This window comes from Littorina saxatilis, linkage group LG4 (genome assembly GCF_037325665.1).
Source record: "Littorina saxatilis isolate snail1 linkage group LG4, US_GU_Lsax_2.0, whole genome shotgun sequence".
Classification (NCBI taxonomy): Eukaryota; Metazoa; Mollusca; class Gastropoda; order Littorinimorpha; family Littorinidae; genus Littorina; species Littorina saxatilis.
Genome location: NC_090248.1, coordinates 18,486,017 through 18,509,938, shown reverse-complemented (window position 1 = coordinate 18,509,938; position 23,922 = coordinate 18,486,017). Strand labels below are relative to the sequence as shown.

The 23,922-nt window shown below is 41.0% G+C and overlaps 1 protein-coding gene across 1 annotated transcript in view; it reads left to right on the top strand.

The window, feature by feature from the left end:
- Window positions 1–23,922, top strand: part of LOC138964153 (uncharacterized) — a 77,098-nt gene that overhangs the window by 38,475 nt on the left and 14,701 nt on the right. The window contains exons 6-8 of the mRNA XM_070336040.1: window positions 14,552–14,718; window positions 16,232–16,297; window positions 18,636–18,720. Of these exons, the coding sequence (XP_070192141.1) occupies window positions 14,552–14,718; window positions 16,232–16,297; window positions 18,636–18,720 (318 nt within the window). The remainder of the gene's footprint in view (window positions 1–14,551; window positions 14,719–16,231; window positions 16,298–18,635; window positions 18,721–23,922) is intronic.

Below are 23,922 nucleotides of genomic sequence, written 5' to 3'. Positions count from 1 at the left end.
GAGTTGGAATTTGTTAATGATCTAATTTTCGAAAAAGGCACCAAACGCCTTTTCAAAAATTAATTCTTTAAAAAAAATACCACTATGCACAGAGAGCACTCAGGCTGTTCGTTGTTGGTATGTGATCAATTGGAGGGATGGTCTTATCCAGTGTTAAACTGAGCCTGACCAGATCTGAGACGGTGAGGCGAACGCCGCTTTCGGGGGATGCAAGCAAGGTATTTTTGTGTTTCTATATAACCCACCAAACCCTGACATGGATTACAGGATAATTTCCGTGCGCACTTGGTCTTCTGCTTGCGTGTACAAACGAAGGGCGATATGGCACTAGCAGGTCTGCACATAAATTGACCTGGAAGCTCGGCAAAATCTCCATCCTAAAGCACACCAGGCGCGGCCGGGATTCGAACACGCATGGGAGGCTGACGTCTTGTCCACAAGGCTATTGCGCCCGTCAGTGTATGTGTCTGAACTCGGTCACAGATCTCTGGGTAGTAATTACTAAATTACTTCGCGAGCGACTGGTGCCTATAAAGTCAGATTAAAAACAACAGTCACTGTTTCCCTCAGGAACACGAGTGTTATTCTGGAATAATGACTGCAGACAAAAGATCCGAGTTCCCACAAAGCAGTGCAGTCAGCATTCCAGTTTGAATGGCGGTCTCTCGAGACTTTTTGTGTGGCGTTTGTTTCTTGCAATGTGTTTTTCGAGTGTTTTGTGTCCCGCTGTTTCCAATTCCCTCTTGACCATAAGCGATTCTATTCTTTCATTCATAATTGAGTATTTTTGTTCCATTCACGTTTAAAACATGTAGGTTACCTCAACTGCGGCTGCAACTATACTGTACTCCTCCCTTCTGTACCCTCTCTACTCTACTCTTCTCTACTCCAACCGACCCTACTCTAATCTACTATTCTGTACTGAGTAGAGTAGAGAGCTCAACTATACTATACTATATCATACAATATACTGCAATACACACCAACAACCTTACACCAAAGTTCCTTACACTCAAGCTAAGGATCAGTGCAAAATAGGTAATTTGACGGATGCACAGCAGAGCTAGAATTATCATTTCCACATTCTCCGGGCCACCTTGGCCAATCCATTCTTAATCGCAGAATTCTTAAAAGAAGCTTTGATCACACACTTACTGTTGCCAGTCGCTCAGAAAGTTGTTGTTTGCAGCTTTAGTTGGATTCACGCCACTTACATGAAAGGAATATGTCTGTTGTTTTCTGTTTAAAAACTATTTGTTTGAAATCCATTTCATACCGTAGGGGAATAATATCGACAACCATGGAACTGTGTGTAAAGAGACATTCTGTTTTGTAGAGCATGCAATGAGGGGTCGTTTTGATCGACGGTTAGAAATCGGTAAAAAGCTATCAGTCGTCAGCCTTGGTTTTCATGCAAGGTTGACATTAACCAAAGATTTCCGGTGTTTTCTCGGAAACATTCTCAAAATACCGGAAATGAAATCTAAAATCGGTCACACACAGGTAAATGTTTCCTTTTACCGAATTTTGCCTGACAAATACAATGCAAATATCGTGCTCTATATTTCCGCTTGACTGGTTGGCAAAACAGAGTGACCAGCTTTGTGAGGGCTAGCATTGACCGGATAGAGCCTCCGAACGTGAAACGGATGGCATATTTGTTTATCCGTTGGCAAAGTGGTCAGTCCGGTAGAAAAATCCAAACCACGACCGTATTTGCACCGAACATGGAACGGTTGAAACGTACCGGTAACGAACATGTAACGCACGGCTACAGTTCAACCAGCCAAGTGTCTCCAAATGATTGACGAACAACAAACGAACATGAACCGGCCAATCAGAACGCGCACAGGATTCATTCCGGACAAACCGAACACACAACGGACATCAGATTTGGAAGCTTCCAAGAACCTTTTTATATGCCCTGGGATGATCAGGTTCTTCCGGTAGTCAGTTCCTCCCCCTGTAGTTGTCCTGCAGGTATTCTGTAGGTATGCTGTATTCATCAGTTCTGTACGTTTTATCCGTTTTTCAATTCGTTTGTCTGTTCGTCGTGTCCGGTGTTTATCCTGCAGGCATCCTGTGTTTGTCCGTTACGTGTTCGTTTAAGGTCCGGTTAATGCGTGGCGTATGCGTTCAAGTTCCATCTACGGACTGGATAACGTATCCCCCCCCCCCCTCCCCCCGCACACATACAGCATATAAACGAAGGAATTACGAACACTGACAGGAGATATACAGGACAGAACGGACATGCACAGGACAGCCAACGAATATTCTTGTTCGTCACTGTCCGTTTCAAGTTTTGTGCATGCACAAAACTTTCTAACGGATGCAGGCGGACACACCGCACATCACCTGACATGAAACGAATGTTCCGAACATAAAACGGACATAAAATGAACATAAAACGAACATTGACGAACATCACCGGATAAACAATTATGTCATCCGTTACACGTTCGGAGGCTCTATCCGGTCAAGTGTGACAAGGCCTTTAGGAATTACCGATTTTGATCAAGGCTAGCGATATATTTGGTTAGGAATGAAGCATACGATAGAGGACGTCGAACGAATGATCAGTGTTCAGCCTGTGTCATTACTGATGTGGGCCGTCTCTGTGTGGGCGAAGTCTACCCCGCGAAGCTCGCTGCACAAAGCTTAAGCACGGAATTTTAAATAAAAAAGACTCCGTAAGTCTTGGCGAAGTTGACTTCGGGCTCACACACATAAGGACGGCCTTTTGTGGAGCACTGGGCCTGTGATCCTGGGGTCAGTCAAAAGTGCAACTGAGCTTCCATGATGTAGGATAACTGTCAGCCTCATCTGCTGGCAACAGACTGCACCGACTGACGGAGCTTTAGAAATGGGCCACAGCTGAGCTCGCCAGGTTGACTACCTCTTGGGGTCACGGTGACACCAGTCGCCCACTCTTCCATCACTAGCCACAGTTTCCCTCTGGAACGGGAGTGTGCTTGTGGTATAATTACAGCAAACATAAGATCCGAGTCTACAGTGAAGCATTCAGTATTCCAGTTGTTGATCCAAGCGTTCATTTCTGACGTCAAGTGATCGTGCTAGCCAGTTTTCAATCCGGTACCGCCGAACCTTCCCTGACAACCACCTTTTGATAACGACCACCTGCCCACAATGACCTCCCACAAGGATTCCCGACGAGTGTTTTTTTTGTAGGGTTAGGGTTAAGGTTATTTTTGTAGCAAATATTTTGTCTACAACCGTATCGCTTTTGGTCGGTTCCTTTGGTTAATCGTTATAGACAGGTTCGACTGTATAAAGACAGAAAGAATGAACGAAAGAAAGAGAAAACAAACAAATAGATGTGCACAGTAATAAAGCTGCGCAGACAAGTTCACTCAAACACCAACACCAATTGTCGCCGTGTTTACGAGGGCCAAACACAGAACAAACCCTGGCCTCCATGCTGTTGACATTCTTTTTCTATTTTTGCTTCGGAGTGCCTAATCGACATGTTGTTATCTGGTTCAGCTGAACTGGTAGTGATAAATAGACACGATATACAAAGATCATTGTGACAAAATGGTTTAAAAAATGATTGTCTTTTTTTCAATCCACGACAGGAGATTGAAATTGATGATGTATACAGTGTATTTTTGATATCAATTATGTGTTTTTTATCATATTTTTTTTATTGTGCGATACAGATCAATGTCAGATGAAGCTGGGTAAATCATTGTGACAAAACAAGTTGATGTAAAGGCTAATTTAAACTCTTGTTTTCATTCCACAATATTAATAGAATAAGATGGACTATGCAGTGTTTTGTTGTTGATGATGGTGGATTTTGTCATTTGTGGTCCAGTAAATTCACATCAACTGAAACAGAATGTGCTTGCGACAACATGGTAGAATTGTGCTAATTAATACTCTTGTTTGGAGCCTGCACTAGTAGAGGATATTTAATGCAGCGGTGTGTTTTTCTCATGATAATTGTGGAGTTGGTTTTTTGCGGTATAGTAAATTCATAGAAGCTGAATCACCGGTGTAGGTTTGCTTTTGTCATGAACACCAGCAAATATGACATAAACAATCGTGGCATGTACCAATAGAGAGAGAGAGAGAGAGAGAGAGAGAGAGAGAGAGAGAGAGAGAGAGAGAGAGAGAGAGAGAGAGAGTTGCTAAAGGGAGGTAACCGTAAATGGAATAAGACATTTGAGCTACCAGTGAGTTTGTCCCCTGCGAATTATCTCTCTCTCTCTCTCTCTCTCTCTCTCTCTCTCTCTCTCTCTCTCTCTCTCTCTCTCTCTCTCTCTCTCTCTCTCTCTCTCTCTCAAGTTTCTTTGTTTTTTTTGCATGCGAATTTCTGTGCAAATACGTGACTTAGAGTTGTTTCTTTCAGGGTCAGGGTTGGTTGGTTGGTTTTTGGGTTTTAATGATGTCCCTTCAGCAGATGCTAGCTGCTCTTCGAGACCTCAGGGTCAGGGAGGATTGTATACTAATGTCACAACCCTCATAAGTAAAGAATAAATGTATCCATCTGTGAATACGTGCGACCTGCTCTTTTGTAAGTTTCAAACAAAATAATATCAGTAATGAATCTTCTTCTTCTTCTTCTGCGTTCGTGGGATGAAATTCCCACGTACACTCGTGTTTTTGCACGAGTGGAATTTTACGTGTATGACCGTTTTTACCCCGCCATTTAGGCAGCCATACGCCGCTTTCGGAGGAAGCATGCTGGATATTTTCGTGTTTCTATAACCCACCGAACTCTGACATGGATTACAGGATCTTTTCCGTGCGCACTTCGTCTCAAGTTGTGCTTGCGCGTACACACGGAGGGGGATAAGCCACTAGCAGGTCTGCACATAAGTTGACCTGGGAGATATGATGGGAAAAATCTCCACACTTAACCCACCAGGCGACCGCGGCCGGGATTCGAACCCTCGACCTTCCGATTAAGAGGCCGACGTCTTACCACCCCGCCACAGCGCCCGTCAGTAATGAATCAAACAGGAATACTTTTTTTGCCGGGAAGATAAGGCATGCATGATCTATCAGCCAGACTGTTTTTATGCAGGATAATAAAGATCACAGTGATTGATTTACCGTCAATATTAACAGATAAAGGGTTTAAACGTAAAACTAGTTTCAGACTGAGAGAGAGAGAACTTTGAACTTTGAACTTTATTTATTTATCGAGGGTAACAGAATAAGCAAAGTATACAAGTACATGCTTTTTGTCGTCCGGCCCTCGCCCATTGAGAGAGAGAGAGAGAGAGAGAGAGAGAGAGAGAGAGAGAGAGAGAGAGAGAGAGAGAGAGAGAGAGACAGAGAGAGACAGAGACAGAGACAGAGAGAGAGAGAGAGAGAGAGAGAGATATCAAGTCAAATCGAATAAAATCAAATTAAATCAAATTTTATTTTTCCAAGGTTGTGGCATAATCAATAATTCAACGAGCTTTTTTTCAACCAGCCCTCGCTCAGAGAGGAGACTACTCTAATCACATATTTACACGGACATTCATGTAGAGAGAGAGAGAAAGAGAGAGAGAGAGAGACACAGACAGAGACACAGACACAGACAGAGAGAAAGACAGAGAGTCTCAGATAGCTTTGCTGCCAAAAACAAACACACAAACAAAACAAAGTGCAGGGGAACCGACAAGACTGATTACCAGCCATCAGAAGCGAAGATGGAGGGCGCTTTTTTAAACAGTAAAAGAAATCCAGTATTATATCTTTGCTAACTTTTGTTTCTCGTTAAAAGCAGATCAAAACGTTTTAACGCAGAACAGACTGCGCAGTGTTGTCTCCCTTTTTGATGCTTGCTGTCTGTCACGCTTTATTAGGCAAGAGTTCAACTTATAGTTCATACCTAAGAGAATATTGCTTATACGAAAGCACAATTATTCAATGTTCACTTCCTCTGACATCTTTAGTAATTGCTGAAATACAGCGCTTTTTATCATGATACCCCTCAAAATTGACGCAACAAATCCCGTTTTTGACCGCACGTGCTTTTGACACCTGCTTCAGTAGGAATAGCATAGCACACCAAATACGTAAGTTAGATAAAACAAAACAACACGTTCTGGCTAGATGCGTAATTTGACTTTTTCCTCGTATGTGAAAGTTGCAAAGTTTTGCCTATTGTGATATTCCGTTGATTTTAATTGGTCCCTTCCGTTGTTTGTCCGGTCGATTTTTAAGGAACTCTGTAAAACAAATCTTTAATCCGCAAGGTGATCCAGATAGTCAAGTGAACGAAATAGAATGTTTAAATGAAATGAAACGGGAATTAATGCTTTAATTTGGGTTCGAATTTTGTCACAATAAATGTTTGGCTAAGTTTATATTCTGTCCGTGTGCACGGTACGACCAGTAAAGAAGACAGCGGTAGCACCTCAAACAACATGTGCATATTTGTTGTAGTTTTAGCTAGCTTCATACTAAAAGATAACCTATGTTGTCGAAAACTACTTCTTGTAACACCCCACTGAATGCCTGTACCAGTCTCAATGAATGCTAAACATTGATCCAAAGTCACGCATCATTTAACACTGTAACAACCGTGCAGGCACTGGTATATCGCAGGGTGCGAAATTAGGGCTGTATTTCCCTCTTTCAGAAGACTCGTGTCGCTGCTGACCTCATAGGGTAGGCATTTCTCGCATGAATTAACATTACAACAGCGCACTGCAGACGTACCTGGGCATTGTCAGTGCGAGAACGGCTGGGCCGTAATTCCCTCTTTCACAGGACTCAAGTTATTTCTGTCGATCTCAAAACACCCCGTACCGCCTTTAAGTGTCTGAATATTTCCTTGATTACTTACGATTAACATTTTAACAGAGTAGACACTGGCATATCGCTGTAAGATGGTATTGGGCAGTATATTTGTCTCCTCTTTTAAAAGACTGTGTTCTGTGTTGTCTTCCAAGTACCAATACCACTGTGCACCATATTTGAACATGCCTCTGGACTGCCCATACCACGAGTTAAAATCAGTGAGCTCAATAAACAGACCCAATAGATCCAATTGGATGCAATCCAAAGCGTTTTGATAGGTAAACACTATCACCTTGGAGGCCGCTTTGTATGCTTTTAATGTGCAACGCCTGTCAGTGTTTAACAACTTCAACCGACAATGCCGTCAACAGGCCCTTTGGAAGTTATGTGGAGGCCGGCTGTGATTAAAATAATCTCGTGGCTTAAAATGAGGACGGCAGGGGGAAGTCTTTTGTAATTGGCTGCATTGCAAACAGGACTTTCTGAAAGTGTTTTGTGTGTGTGCCAGATAAACATTGAGTTTTGATAGAAACTATACTACCGCTATTGAATTGTGCACGAACATGTTAAGGTGGGATCACAACGATCTAGGAGCGTGCATGAGGACACTGCATAATTTTGAGCGAAGTAGAAGTTCTATAGCAATAGGTTAATAGTTTAAGTCAGTGTGGCATTTGTGTGTGTGTGTGTGTGTGTGTGTGTGTGTGTGTGTGTGCCGTGTGTGTGCCGTGTGTGTGTGTGTGTGTGCGCGCAAACTGAAAACGCGTGCCACCGTGTGTATTTTTAATCTGGTCATACTTATCTAAGTACGTCAGCCGCACTGTGAGTCGCACCCACATGACTAGTAAGCCAGAGTAGTGTAGATCACGAACGCAAAACGCATTTTCTTGTGCCTGTGGACTCAGGTATGACGGCTTACTAGCGCCAAAAATAAAAATTGGTAATTAACCCGTGAACTGAAGTTACTAATTTTCACGAGAAAATTACAATTATGAATTGAAAATTACTAATTAATTTTCACGTGTTAATGAGTAATTTTCACGTGTTAATAACTAATTTTCCAGTGTTAATGTCTAATTTTCAGTTTTGGCTCGCTTCCTGATGGCTTACTAGCGCCAAAACTAAAAATTAGTAATTTTCACGCGTTAATTACTAATTTTCATGTGCCTCGTGACTGTGGGGGCTCAATGCGCATGCGCGACTGTTACACCGGCCAGACTCGCGAAACATCCTTCGATTCGAAACTTTTCTGGTCCATAGTTCTTTAATCCGATGCAAATTAACAATAAGAGCTGAGCGCATGTGTAGATAACCGTGACATACAACTGTCTGTCCAACAACTTGTTGAATAACGAATTCTAACGAAAGATATTTGTGAAAGTGTGTGAGTCTCGACCGAAGAGATCCGCAGTCTGCTAGTGGTCGGACCTTTAGCACATGTCCGGCCGGCCGCCATTTTTCCTCTCTCGGTTCGAACATTTTCAGATCGATTGTCCTTCACTAATACACTACAAAGCAAATTTATGAATGTGGTGGTGGAAACAAATATGAGGTACGGCTGTCTGCCCGACAAGTTGTCGAATAAGGAATTATATTGAAAGATATCTGTGAAAGTGTGAGACCACAGCCGATCAAAAGTCCGTCTGCTACGAACAGCTTCGATTCGAAAGTTTTCGGGGTCGATTATTCTTTTTTAAGATACCCAAAACAACGTTAAGGAAAGCGCTATTGCAGAAAACTGTGACATGCATCTTCCCCTCCGATAACTTGCTCAATAAGGCCTTCTATTAAAAGATATTTCAGAAATAGTGTGAGAGTGGTGTTTGCCGTACGTTGAAGCCTCTCAGTGCAGACTCTTAAAGTCCGACTACTGTGACCGAAAACGAGGCAAAAATGAAAATTAGTAATTAACACTGTTAATTACTAATTTTCACGTGAAAATGGTAACCCTAGGTTTTGGCACTAGTAAGCCAAAACTAAAAATTAGTAATTAACCCGTGAAAGTTACTAGTAAGCACTAGTAAGCCGTCATACTCAGGCCCAGCAATGACACAGCCGAGTATTTTGGTGCTCGTGACCCGAACAGCGCCACCAGGTTATTTTTAAGGTTGTGGCTATATCCACGTGTCCGTGTCTCTAGTCCCCAGGCTATCCACGTTACTGACGTACGTCATCGTTGCACGAAAAGCCTCGCGTTGGCACTCTTATCAAGCGCCATTTTGTTTTTACCACTCTTTTGACAACCTGCAAACTAAACTGAAAGCCTTACAGGAGTGCATTGATGTGCAACTTTCGAAAAGTTCGTCGAGATCGATAGCAGTCATCAGGAGTATCGCACAAACTATAGATTCCTATTTTTCCTGAAACGGACACGTTGTCTCCGTAGCTCAGTCGATAGTGATTAGCCAAACAGTCCATGAGACTTCCGGTTCGAGCCTAGCGAAATAAATTTGTTCATTTATTTTCCCCCCTCTTAACTTTCTTTTCTTTTCTTTTGCTCTACTCTTCTTTTCTCCAAAGCATTTTGTTGATAGAGCTGAGATTGCAACAAAAATGCCGGTCACAACGGGCAGAAATTAATATGTAAAGCGCGGAGAGCACAGTTGTGGTTCGCGCTATATAAGCTCCCCATAATAATAATAATAAATAATAGGACGGCAGCCGGCTTTGTTTACATTTTATCACATAAACTCCCCTCTCCTCCCCCTCAAAGTGCTGCTGATCGAACTTTGGACCCTGTATTCCACTCATAGAGTCTAACTCGTTATTTAACAAGTCGCGTAAGGCGAAAATACAATATTTAGTCAAGTAGCTGTCGAACTCACAGAATGAAACGCAATGCCATTTTACTCGTAGCATCGTCAGGCCACCGCTCATGGCAAAGGCAGTGAAATTGACAAGAAGAGCGGGGTAGTAGTTGCGCTAAGAAGGATAGCACGCTTTTCTGTACCTCTCTTTGTTTTAACTTTCTGAGCGTGTTTTTAATCCAAACATATCATATCTATATGTTTTTGGAATCAGGAACCGACAAGGAATAAGATGAAAGTGTTTTTAAATTGATTTGGACAATTTAATTTTGATAATAATTTTTATATATTTAATTTTCAGAGCTTGTTTTTAATCCGAATATAACATATTTATATGTTTTTGGAATCAGCAAATGATGGAGAATAAGATAAACGTAAATTTGAATCGTTTTATAAATTTTTTTATTTTTTTTTACAATTTTCAGATTTTTAATGACCAAAGTCATCAATTAACTTTTAAGCCACCAAGCTGAAATGCAATACGGAAGTCCGGGCTTCGTCGAAGATTACTTGACCAAAATTTGAACCAATTTGGTTGAAAAATGAGGGCGTGACAGTGCCGCCTCAACTTTCACGAAAAGCCGGATATGACGTCATCAAAGACATTTATAAAAAAAATGAAAAAAACGTTCGGGGATTTCATACCCAGGAACTCTCATGTCAAATTTCATAAAGATCGGTCCGGTAGTTTAGTCTGAATCGCTCTACACACACACACGCACGCACACACGCACATACACCACGACCCTCGTTTCGATTCCCCCTCGATGTTAAAATATTTAGTCAAAACTTGACTAAATATAAAAATAAAAGGGAATTTTGACTTTTACAATTTGACAGCTGAAGTCAGTGTGAACTGAAGTGCCCAACCGAAAGCAGGAAAATATAAGGCGAGAGTAGCGTCCCTAGAGTACGATGACGTCAGTACCGGGGATATAGCATCGAGTCTAGAGACACGGACCCGTGGATATAGCCACAGCCTATTTTTATGTCACTATATTACGGAGGTTAAGGTCGCTCTGCCCGGCACTGATACCTGGGGGTAGTTTCGAGTTTTCCTCCTCAAGTCTTTGTGTTTGTGTGACAGAGAATCAGCTCTCAATGGATAGTTGTGTGAACTTTCGAGTTTTTCCTCATTCAGTGCTTGTGGAAAATGACAGTGAAGGTGTTAGTCCTCATTCTGCGTAAATGCACGATTGAGGAACACACGGATACTTCTCGCTCGCACAACCGTTGTCGTTTGCCATTGCGGACGACCTGATTGTTATCATGGCTTGTATCCGGGTTCGGCTTTTATTGTCACTGCTGCTTGCAGGTATTGTTTGATACATTTACTGGCAAGCCAAATAATAAGTACGACTTCCTTGTTATTGCAGTCAACAGTACAACCGTCTAACTTGAGTACATTTGCGCCACCATCGTGGCTTATATGTGTGCGTGTTTGCTTCCGTGTCAGTGAAACTGCATTGCTTGTTTGTCACATAAACATAGTGACTAACGATTTCGTGACTGATTGAGATGATAGCAGCTGTCGGAAGCATTCATGATGAAGGATGTCCTGGAGAGACGGTCCTAGAAATGTGGTTATAAAACGGTTACTGGCATTTTCCGTTACGCAGGGTGATATTTGCCAACATAACCTGTTCAGACTGAACAGCGTTAAGCGTATCTTGTGAAGAATCAGTAGAGTATCCTGCGCTACACGTGTTCCTGCGTTTGTGAAATTTTCACCACACAGCTTGGACTGTCCGGCGACACAGATTTGTAAAGCCTAACAACTTGAAGTGACAGGCACAGATATTCAGGCGTATCAGGACAGAAATCGTGGCATTTACAGGCGACAACAAAAGTCCATTGCTTATCTACTTATATTCTACAGCTATACTCGTGCTCCTGCATCGAGGGATGAAACCTTTCCAGTCACACACCTCAGTTGTGACAAAGTGACAGGCACGGACTTGTTAGCCTACGAAAGGGGAGAGATTTTGGCATTGCTGTTAGACAAGTACTAAAATCCATCGGTTATCATGGGGTTCTACCAGCGAGTTGCTGTTTTAAGCTATCTCCTGCTTTTGCTGTGCCATGCTGCTCCCATAGGTATTTTGTTCTTACATTTGTTAATCTGTTCTAATATCTATATAAAGGTTGTTGAATGATCCTTGGTCACAAGCTGTGTTTAAGTTGTTTCATAGTAGGACTGTTGAATGATTTTATGGGTCGACATTCATCTAAATTTAGCTTTGAACGATAGCTTCTTCAGATCAGGGGGTCAGTTAATGATGTATGATTTTAATCTGTATTCACTGAGTTTTTAATTGTAAAATTAACACCACTACGTTTGTTTTTAATTGTAACACTAACATCACTAAGGTTCTGAAAGCTTACTTAGTCAGTAACATAGACAATGTTGCTCCAGCCTTTCATGCATTTCAAAGCAATGTTTGTGTTTTTAATGGATCAGCCTTGAGTAGCTTGTTTGCGTGCGTTTGAATGACAGCTAGGACACATTTACAGGGAATCTCTTTCCCTGAAAACGTGCAATAGATGCTTGAAATCATTGTAAATGTAAGTGGTTGAATTTGGAGGGTCAATTTCAAGGCAGTAGAATGACAGTCCTTCAAAAATTGCCATGGTCCTTAAAAGTCCTTTAATCTGAAAGGTTGCTGGCCGATTTAAGAGCAACCACTCCCAGTAGACAATTGCAAGCTCTCATTACTTTAAAACCGTAAGGAAGAAACTAGCTAGGCAGTAACGCAGAGTTCCTTTTGAGTCAGTCTGTTTCAAAGCCGTCATCTGCTTTGAAATCTCGAACTTAATCCTGATCTGGAAATGATAACCAGCGAGTGCTGTATTGCCACCTTTAAAGGTAAGAGGGTGCTTGATTTTTTCATCATGAGGTCTTTAGAGCCCTCAGAAAAGAAAACAAGAAAAACAAGAAAGGATCGTTTGTGGAACGTTTAATTTTTGACAAAACATTCACGAGTATAGCCATCTATAATGACATTTGTAGTACTACTTAATAAAAAAAAAATTCGGAAAAAATAAAATAGCTTTTCTAAACTGCAGGAACCTTGCACGTTAGGAAGTTAGCCCATATTCTGGATGAGCTTTAAAGTGTGTGCAGTGAATAGAGAATATTATTGGCAACAGACATTCCCTTTGTGTTGAGGTCTTTTCCCTTTGACTTTAAATTCATCCTTTGAGTGACAGCTCACATATTTTGCACCAACAATATCAGTGGTCAACTACTACTACTACTACTACTACTACAAACAACAACAGCAAGTGAACTACAACTACTACTACTATGTACTACTATAGGGGTTGCTTATTGGCAAAGAAACGTTTCAACTACTACTACTACTACTACTACTACTACAACAGTGGTTGCTTATTGTCAAAGAAATCTGTAAGCTTGAAGGGCATGCAGGCATTTTAATTCAATTGGGTGGGGAGTGTGAAGGGGGTAGGGGGGTTGTGGAGGGGGGTAGAATTGGAAAGATGCATTGTAGATCACCTTAGTTTTCCTCCTGACATTTAATTTACAGCTGCAGTGGACACTGTGTGCAGTTATTCGTAAGGATGTTTTACTTTCAATGCCCATTCTGCACCAACTTTCCTCGTTTAAACTGTGTCAGTCTTTGTTGACGTAAGATAGGATTTCCTTGGTTTTCCCCCAAAACGTCCTGAAAAAGAGATCAGCTGCGTTTAATTACTCGCTGTGTGGCTCTCTCAGTTTCTCTGTCTGTATGTCTGTCTCTCTGTCTCTCTCTCACACACACACACACAGATGCACGCACAGACAGAGAGAGAGAGAGAGAGAGAGAGAGAGAGAGAGAGAGAGAGAGAGAGAGAGAGAGAGAGAGAGAGAGAGAGAGAGAGAGAGAGAGAGAGAGAGAGAGAGAGAGAGAGAGAGAGAGAGAGAGAGAGAGAGAGAGAGAGAGAGAGAGAGAGAGAAAGCAGATCAAATCAAATCAAATCAAATCAAATCAATTATTTTGTTCGAGGGTTGTAGCATTAGCAATACAACGAGCTTTTTTTCAACCAGCCCTCGCCCAAAGAGGGGACTAATCTAATCACATATTTACACGGACATTCACGTAGAAAAAAGGTAGAGAAAAATAACAACATATGAATATTTACACATTACATATTATACACAAATATTAAACGTCATATATATACATACTAGATGATTACCCGCTTCGCCGGGAAGAAGTAGAGCCGAATACCCGGCCGTCGCCGGGGACCCGGCTTTGCCGGGTGTACGCCGGCATCGCCGGCGCACGAAGGAAGGGAGATCTAAAAATAGTAACGTGCAGTGACCTTCTAAATATAGTAACGTACAAACGGGAATATGGATTGACGCCGGCGCACGAAGGAAGGGAGATCTAAAAATAGTAACGTGCAGTGAAAAACGAAAATCGGTTCAGCGCTGCGCGCTGAGAGCACGTGTTGAAATATCTCATCGATCAGGTTGTGTCCGGGGTCTCTGTGAATAAGCCCACCAAATTTGAAGCAGATCCATCGAGAACTTTGGCCGTGCATCGCGAAGACACAGACAGACAGATACACACACAGTAAATGTGTTATCATCCGGGAGAGAATTCCACAGGACGCTACCAGAATAGGCTAAACTTGACTTGAGAGAGAGGAGTCGCGCTCATTGGCAACAATTTGCGTAAATATTGCATTTTGTGGGTTCTGTATACCTAAAAGCCAAATCGCTTCGCAAAACAGAACTTGCTGTGCGTTAACCGACGAAAATCGCTCAAATTCAGTGCAATCCCGGACTATGTAGAAAAATAAGTTACCCAAGAAAAAGAACAAAAACCAGAAAAAAAGCAACAACTTACAAAACAACAACAAATATCCCCCCCCCCCCCCCCAAAGAAAAAATAAATAAATAAAGCACACACAAAAACCCAACTAACAACAAATATATATATTTGTCAACTGTCTTTTTAACATTGCAGAGCGAGCGTCGCCTAAACCCGAATGGCATCCTATCATCAGCACTGCCCAGTACTCACCCACCAAGTCCCTTGTGGTCACCGTTAGTCCCAGGGTCAACTCCATCTATTATCTCAGAGTCTGCGTCAGTCTAACACTGCGGTGTGAAGGGAATGTCACGACAATGGAGGTATGTTAAATTGTCTTTTATTTTCTGTTTATTTTTTTTCATTTTCATTTTTGTTAAAAATAAAGAAAAGCAAACAAGCAAGCAAACAACGAACATTTTTTTGTTTTTCTTCTTTTTTCAAGGTACATTCCTTGCTGTTTAAGCCATCTTGTAAACCACCATATGTCAACAAATTATGGAAAATTAGTATTTCATTTGTACTTGTAAAAACTGTAAAATTAACAGCACAAAGATGTTTCTGGTATGAAATGATCAAATAGTATAACTTTATCTCGTCTTCCCTATTCTCAGTTTGACAATGACCGCATGAGACATCGGGGCTCTAAAGACAGCTGCGCGTAATATTTTTCGAATGAATCATTGATTATGTTTTTTTAGGTTCCAGTGGTTGAATGGAAACCAACATTTACAAAGAATGTTATTTTGTTCATGCTGTTACATTTAAACTTTTTTTTAAATGGGCTTGTCTCGAGAAATGTGCTGACATTTTAGTGTTATGATCTATTTTGGCATTATGCGCTACAGGGAATCCGGGTTAGTTTCATATACAATTTATACTATGAGAGAGAATTACGACTTAAAAATAACAATCTATGTTTACATTTTGCCAGAGATGCTTATGTAATTTGCTTCTTACTCAATACTGGTGGTACCCCGGCTTGAGTACGATATTTCGAATTTGCCTTAAATATGGACTGACAGGCTCAGCAGGATAGTTGATGGTAATGCTGATAGCATTACGGAAAAACCACCGTGAACTTTCTTTAAAAAACATATTGCACAATTACTGCTTCTGAAGATTACAGCGGATGAGCAAAAAAATCGCTTTCAGTAAATTTGACAAAATTGTTGAATTTTCTTCCGCTTTGACCTTTGTATATCAGTTGAGATTATTATCGTGCATACTGCTATACTTGTTAAACATACGTAATCAACTGGCAATCGACTGAATGTCCTGGTTTTGTCAGAGCGCAACGTTAAGTACAGTCACCCGTGGTCACTTTTTGTTAAAAATCTGGGTCACATTCCTCTTGTATTGTGTCATGCGCCCGTGTTTTCACATAATCGGTTCAAAAGGTATATGCTTCTCTATGGAGAAGGATGCCATAGGCAGCCTTTTATTTTAAAATTGCTCCAATTTTAAGTTGTCAAAAAAATCCAGTTTGTTTCAAAAACACTTTTTTTTCCAAAAAAGGGCAATAACTGTTGTCTGGTTCGACCAAAGAGAGATCATTCGCAAGTCTTGATATGTTTCTCAGATAGTGCAATTCATAAGCTTTACGTTGATATATATAATATGCCGTGACTTGTCTATGTTATTAACACATGCCACTTGTTCGAAATCAGAGGTAAAATTCTCAATAATTTCTTGACAAACTGTATCTGTCAGTGCTTAAACTTGGGACCTTTACCGTTGGACACACCAGAAAAACTACAACCTGGCTGGTCGATCACCAAGTGTGTGTGTGCATGTGTGTGTGTGTGTTTAATAATTCACACTCTTCTTTTTCAGAGTCCCAATGACACGTTTAGATACAGCGTAACGGGTCTACATGTCAACAAGTCCTACTATGTTTATGTAAGTCAGCACCTGCCATGTCATGTAAACCATTCCTTTAATCCACAATAAATATTTTGAGTCTTTTACATGGAGATGACCATCCTTCCACAGGGACAATATAAGATGTTCAATGGGTTGTTGACAGACCAGCTTGTTTGTTGGTCCGAGGGGAGCATATCGTCTTTTGTTTCATAATTTATTGACCAAGGCCGAAGTTTTGACTAAAGGTTTTAACATAGATGGGGAATCGAAACGAGGGTCGTGGTGTGTGTGTGTGTGTGTGTGTGTGTGTGTGTGTGTGTGTGTGTGTGTGTGTGTGTAGCGATTCAGAGAAAACTACTGGACCGATCTTCATGAAACTTTACTCGAGAGTTCCTGAGTATGATATCCCGGACATATTTTTCATTTTTTCCATAAATGTCTGATGACGTCATACTGTATCCGGCTTTTTGTGAAAGTTGAGGCGGCACTGTCACGCCCTCATTATATTTAGTCAAGTTTTGACTAAATATTTTAACATCGAGGGGGAATCGAAACGAGGGTATGGTGTATGTGCGTCTGTCTGTGTGTGTGTGTGTGTAGAGCGATTCAGACTAAACTACTGGACCGATCTTTACGAAATTTGACATGAGAGTTCCTGGGTATGAAATGCCCGAACGTTTTTTTCATTTTTTTGATAAATGTCTTTGATGACGTCATATCCGGCTTTTCGTGAAAGTTGAGGCGGCACTGTCACGCCCTCATTTTTCAACCAAATTGGTTGAAATTTTGGTCAAGTAATCTTCGACGAAGCCCGGGGTTCGGTATTGCATTTCAGCTTGGTGGCTTAAAAATTAATTAATGACTTTGGTCATTAAAAATCGGAAAATTGTAAAAAAAAATAAAAATTTATAAAACGATCCAAATTTACGTTTATCTTAATCTCCATCATTTTCTGATTCCAAAAACATATAAATATGTTATATTCGGATTCAAAACAAGCTCTGAAAATTAAATATATAAAAATTATTATCAAAATTAAATTGTCCAAATCAATTTAAAAACACTTTCATCTTATTCCTTGTCGGTTCCTGATTCCAAAAACATATAGATATGATATGTTTGGATTAAAAACACGCTCAGAAAGTTAAAACAAAGAGAGGTACAGAAAAGCGTGCTATCCTTCTTAGCGCAACTACTACCCCGCTCTTCTTGTCAATTTCACTGCCTTTGCCATGAGCGGTGGACTGACGATGCTACGAGTATACGGTCTTGCTGAAAAATGGCAGCTACTTGACTAAATATTGTATTTTCGCCTTACGCGACTTGTTTTTCTATCAATTGGATTGAAATTTTGGTCAAGCAATCTTCGACGAAGGCCGGACTTTGGTATTGCATTTCAGCTTGGAGGCTTAAACATTAATTAATGAGTTTGGTCATTAAAAATCTTAAACTTGTAATTAAAATTAATTTTTTATAAAACGATTCAAAAATAAAGTCATCTTCCTCTTCATCATTTTCTGATTCCAAAAACATATAACTATAAAAACAAGCTATGAAAATTAAAAAATAATATAAAAAAAATATGATAAAAATTACATTTCCGTAATCGATTTAAAAACCGGCACGGTTGGCCTAGTGGTAAGGCGTCCGCCCCGTGATCGGGAGGTCGTGGGTTCGAACCCCGGCCGGGTCATACCTAAGACTTTAAAATTGGCAATCTAGTGGCTGCTCCGCCTGGCGTCTGGCATTATGGGGTTAGTGCTAGGACTGGTTGGTCCGGTGTCAGAATAATGTGACTGGGTGAGACATGAAGCCTGTGCTGCGACTTCTGTCTTGTGTGTGGCGCACGTTATATGTCAAAGCAGCACCGCCCTGATATGGCCCTTCGTGGTCGGCTGGGCGTTAAGCAAACAAACAAAATCGATTTAAAAACAATGTCATCTTATTCCTTGTCGGTTCCTGTTTCCAAAAACATATAGATATGTTATGTTTGGATTAAAAACAAGCTCAGACAGTTAAAAAGAATAGATACAGAAAAGCACGCTATCCTGCTAAACGCAACCGCTACGACGCTGTACTGACTGGCTTGTCAATTTCACTGCGTTTTACACGTGCGGGGGATTGACGAAGCTGTATTGTCTTTGTGAAAAAATGCAGTGCGTTCAGTTTCATTCTGTAAGTTCGACAACTTGACTAGATGTAGTAATTTCGCCTGACGCGACTTGTTTGTTTGTTGTTGTTGCTGAATTATTGTTGTGACTGACACCAATGTCATAGCTATGTCAGTATCTATTTCGGATTTTTTTCTCCATTTAATTATCAACTACATTCCTTATTCTACCATATTAATTCGTTTTGGTTTCATTCTGTTCAGGTCAAGCCATTCGATGAATACGGCCATGAGCTTGACACATGGATTCATAAACAATCTCCAATCAAAATTGAACCGTGGCCAGAAGGTGAGATAGAAGCAATTATTAATGATATATATATATACACTTTCTCTTTTCCCAGCCGCGCCTGGTGGGTTAAATAAGGGTGGAGATTTTTCCGATCTCCCAGATCAACTTTGTGCAGAACTGCTAATGCCTTATCCCCTTTGTATGTACACGCAGGCATAAGACCAAGTACGCACGGTACAGATCCTGTAAACCATGTCAGAGTTCAGTGGGTTATAGAAACACGAAAATACCCAGCAAGCATCCCCCGAAAACGGAGTATATGGCTGCCTCAATGCAGGGGAAAAATGGTAATTCACTTAAAACCCTGCTCGTGCGAAACACACATGTACGTGGGAGTTCAAGCCCATCAACAAAGAAGAAGAAGATACTTTAGAGGTGACCCAATCGACGGAAGGGGTAGGTTGGGTGGATACATAGAAAGAACATGGTGTACATCATGCTTTCTTGGCAATATATAGGACTTCATTATCATTCTTTCTTTCTTTATTTGGTGTTTAACGTCGTTTTCAACCACGAAGGTTATATCGCGACGGGGAAAGGGGGGAGATGGGATAGAGCCACTTGTTAATTGTTTCTTGTTCACAAAAGCACTAATCAAAAATTTGCTCCAGGGGCTTGCAACGTAGTGCAATGTATTACCTTACTGGGAGAATGCAAGTTTCCAGTACAAAGGACTTAACATTTCTTACATACTGCTTGACTAAAATCTTTACAAACATTGACTATATTCTATACAAGAAACACTTAACAAGGGTAAAAAGAGAAACAGAATCCGTAAGTCGCCTCTTACGACATGCTGGGGAGCATCGGGTAAATTCTTCCCCCTAACCCGCGGGGGGTCTTCATTATCATCATCACAGAAGAGTGTCAAAATGTAATACAGTGGAACCCCCTTTTTAAGACCTCAACAAATCTGAGATAATCAGGAGTCTTAAATTGGAGGTAAATTTACAGAGGATATAAACAAATAATCTGAAAAATCAAGGTCCTAGTCTTAAATCGGTGGGTCTTTAAAAGGGGGTTCTGTGAAGACACGTACCGTGAGTCCTGTAAAATTCCACATGTACCAGTTTGAAAAACGTTTAGTTTCTGTATCTGGTTCTGTATCTGAACCTATTTCTTTTGCCTTGTGACTGACCTGCGTCATTGATACAAAGAGGATTTCAATTGATACAGCATATTTTCCTCGAACTTGTTCAGATACTTGAAAACGATCAGATGAAAATCATCCAAATGCTCGTCAGAGGCAGTAATTTCCAATCGGCTAATCGATCCCTTTGCAGCACACGAAAGGACATTCGTTAGATTAATTAACATAGTAATTAAAACTGTGAGTTTTTATGCAAGATACCATAATCGTTTGGCCTGCTTAGATGGTACTTACGTTTTGGAAGGGAAAACACTTCTGATGGTGAACAAAGTAAATTGATTCACAGGCTTTCGCCATGATCTGTATCTAACAACAATTGAGAACAGTGCATCTTTGAAATTTGATCCACGAGCTGTCACCCTGATCTGTATCCGTCTCACGCCTGTAGTCATGTGTGCAACAATTGAACACTATGTTTGTGCCGATTATGCACGACTTTCTGTTTTTGTTCTTTGTGGCTTTTATTGTGAAGTTGTTCTAAAAGATTGAGTAGAGAGAAAAAAAAATTGGACTTTGTGGTATAATTTTTGTAATTTAATTGGCACACTTGTTCAGTATTTCCTGCTTCTTATTTTCATCAAGAACATATGAACTTCATTCTGAAAACCTTAAAAAAAAACCACAATGTTTCTTTGAATGTAGTAGTGAGCCCATCTTCTCTTTGTACACCCATCCTCCCCCCCAAAAAACCTAATAAGAACAATATTTAATACCAAAACAAACCTCAGACGAAGTTAGTCTTTGACATGCCTCTCCCAGCAGAAACATGCGGGAGATAGTTTCTACTTGGAATTAAACATACATTCCTTTGCGTGTAAACGACCAATGTCAAGCATCTTAGTCTGTTCATCCGTTTACGCGAAATGAGAGCATCCTTTCATTAGAACACATACCAACATTTATCAGCCTGGGTATGTTCTGCGCAGAGTTGACTTTTTTGTGCGATTTAATTTAGTAACTGACACTTGGGTCAATATGCATAGGTAACTCATCAAGAAAAGAAAATGGACTATGCACATGAAGCAGTCAGGCTGTCGATTGTTGGTATGTACCCATTTGGAAGGGTACTTTTATCACACGGGAAATTCTGCAGGACAAATCTGTGGTGGGGAAAGTGATCACTGACACGAGAAGGAGAAAATGTTTTACGTGGCATAAACTAAAAGTAAATAAGTGGAGTGGAGAAAATTTGTAAACAAAAATGTTCATGAATATAAACAAGTCACGTAAGGCGAAATTACTACATTTAGTCAAGCTGTGGAACTCACAGAATGAAACTGAACGCACTGCATTTTTTCACAATGACCGTAGTCCGCCGCTAGTGCAAAAGGCAGTGAAAGTGACGAGCCTGTTCAGCGCGGTAGCGGTTGCGCTGTGCTGCATAGCACGCTTTACTGTACCTCTCTTCGTTTTAACTTTCTGAGCGTGTTTTTAATCCAAACATATCATATCTATATGTTTTTGGAATCAGGAACCGACAAGGAATAAGATGAAATTGTTTTTAAAACGATTTCGGAAATTTAATTTTAATCATAATTTTTATATTTTTAATTTTCAGAGCTTGTTTTTAATCCGAATATAACATATTTATATGTTTTTGGAATCAGAACATGATGAAGAATAAAATAAAAGTAATTTTGGATCGTTTTATAAAAAAATTATTTTAATTACAATTTTCAGATTTTTAATGACCAAAGTCATAAATTAATTTTTAAGCCTCCATGCTGAAATGCAATACTGAAGTCCGGCCTTCGTCGAAGATTGCTTGGCCAAAATTTCAATCAATTTGATTGAAAAATGAAGGTGTGACAGTGCCGCCTCAACTTTTACAAAAAGCCGGATATGACGTCATCAAAGACATTTATCGAAAAAATGAAAAACACGTCTGGGGATTTCATACCCAGGAACTCTCATGTCAAATTTCATAAAGATCAGTCCAGTAGTTTAGTCTGAATCGCTCTACACACACACACACACAGACACACACACATACACCACGACAATCGTCTCGTTTCCCCCTCTATGTTAAAACATTTAGTCAAAACTTGACTAAATGTAAAAATACTCTATCGACAGGCATGAGAACTACTACCCAGTTCGGTAAGTGGTTTGTAGATTAGAACTTAACATTCTCTTCTCTACACTATTTTAGGTCCGGTCCGGGCGTGACTTTATTGCATTTAAAACAATGGGTTTTTTTAACTTTAGAACTGGTACTAAAATTGATTTTAAAAAAGAAGGATGAGATAGAGTAGGCATGTTCTTGACACTAACTTATTTTACCTAGCTCGATGAATTTTTTCAGCACTATCTTGAGATTTTGTCTCTTTCAAAGGGGTATGGGATAATTTTACTCCATGTTAAAACGTTAGGCGCCGGTGGCTTATTTTAGAGTGTGGTGCGGAGAGTGGTAGAGGGGGTCTGTACGTCGCAAGTACTATTCAGTTAGGAGAAATCATGAGGTGCTGTTTCGATATTCTTTCTGGTGCATGCAAACAACTACCATAGTCCCTCTTCTTTTTTATTTTTTATTTTTATTTTTTTAAAACTTTTTGTCTTTTATTTTGTCCTGATACAGTTAGATGATCTTTCAATTTTTTTAGTTGACCAGTTCTCTTACTGTGCTTCCCGTTTCTGCAGGTAGATTTACTCCTTCCATTAACATATTAAATTACATTCTTATCCCAACTCACATAAAAGCAATTTACTTCAGTTTAGTGCTAGGATGCTGAATCGTCACCTTGGTAACAAGGGGAGGTAACCCTAAAAAAGAGCAACCTTGACCCCATAACAGTACGAAGTCACGCGTGACTTCCTGACCTTGCCGCCATCTTTGAATCATACTCACTTCAGCGATCCGTGGACACGGACGTGTTTGTTTTCGCTCCGGTTTTTCAGCCGTTTTTGTCTGATGCTGCTTGTGTCAGACCCACACCTTGGTACTCGCGCACGTTCCTCTGCTCTCTACGTGTGTTTGGGGTGAGCTATTTTGATATTTTCATTGATAGTTTGACTTAGGTTTTGCCAGCGCTTAGAGCTGTTGTTTACACTTTTCACCCACCATGTCGGATAGTGGTGAAAAGAAAAACTCTAAGTCAGTGGCGGAGCCTTCTCCTGTCAAAAAGCCTCCCCGTAAATCGAAGGCCTCTGCGAGTCATGCTGTGATTAATGTCGCAGACCCCTCGTCCAAATCTTCGTTTGATGTTACTATCGATATGCCTGAATCACCCTCTATGCCTAAATTGCCCTCAGAATCATTGTCAGCCGCCCCTGGTTCTAGTTCTGTTAGTGATAAGCAAGATGTTTCTGCTTTTTTGCGCTCAATGAGCTACTATTGACATGCCTGAATTACTCATGCCAAACTTGCCTTTAGAATCAATTACAGTCGCTTCAGGTTCTAGCTCTGTTGGTGATAAGCAAGATGTTTCTGCTATTTTGCGCTCACTGAGCGCTCAGATGTCATCACTTTCAGCAGTACTTTCGTCGATCAAGGCAGTACTGCTGTCTTTTCCTCCCGGTGTTGGCGATTCCCGTTCCCTGGGCAGGGTGCGTGTTCCTCCTTCGGCCACAGTCACGTCCGCTGGCGTGCATGCGTCTTTTGATGGCAGTGACGGTCATTCTCTTCTGCGTTCTCAGGCCTCTTCTGGTGGTCGGCCTGTTAACGATCAAGGTATTTATTCTTCGTTAGTAGCCGGGTTCTCCGGCCAAAACGAAGATCGTATACTGGAGAAAGTAGCCACGCCGGTACGCCGCGCCGTGAGTGAAAGCGATCCCCGTGTTACGCCGTTCCGGTTGCATGAGCGGCTAGCACGAGGGGTAGCCCAGATACGTGTTCGGTCTCAGACCGAACAGGGGACTTGCGTCCGCCGTCACTCCCCGCATTAAGGTCGGTTGGCGTGGCGGCACAGCATTCCCCGCTTCCGCCCCCAATCCCTAGGGACACACTGCTTGGGTATCGCATCCCTCGTGTGTCGTCCCTTCCGGGCCGTGACGCTTCGTCTGACTATTGTAGTCAGGGCGGAAGTTCGTTGCCTGGTTGCACGGATGTG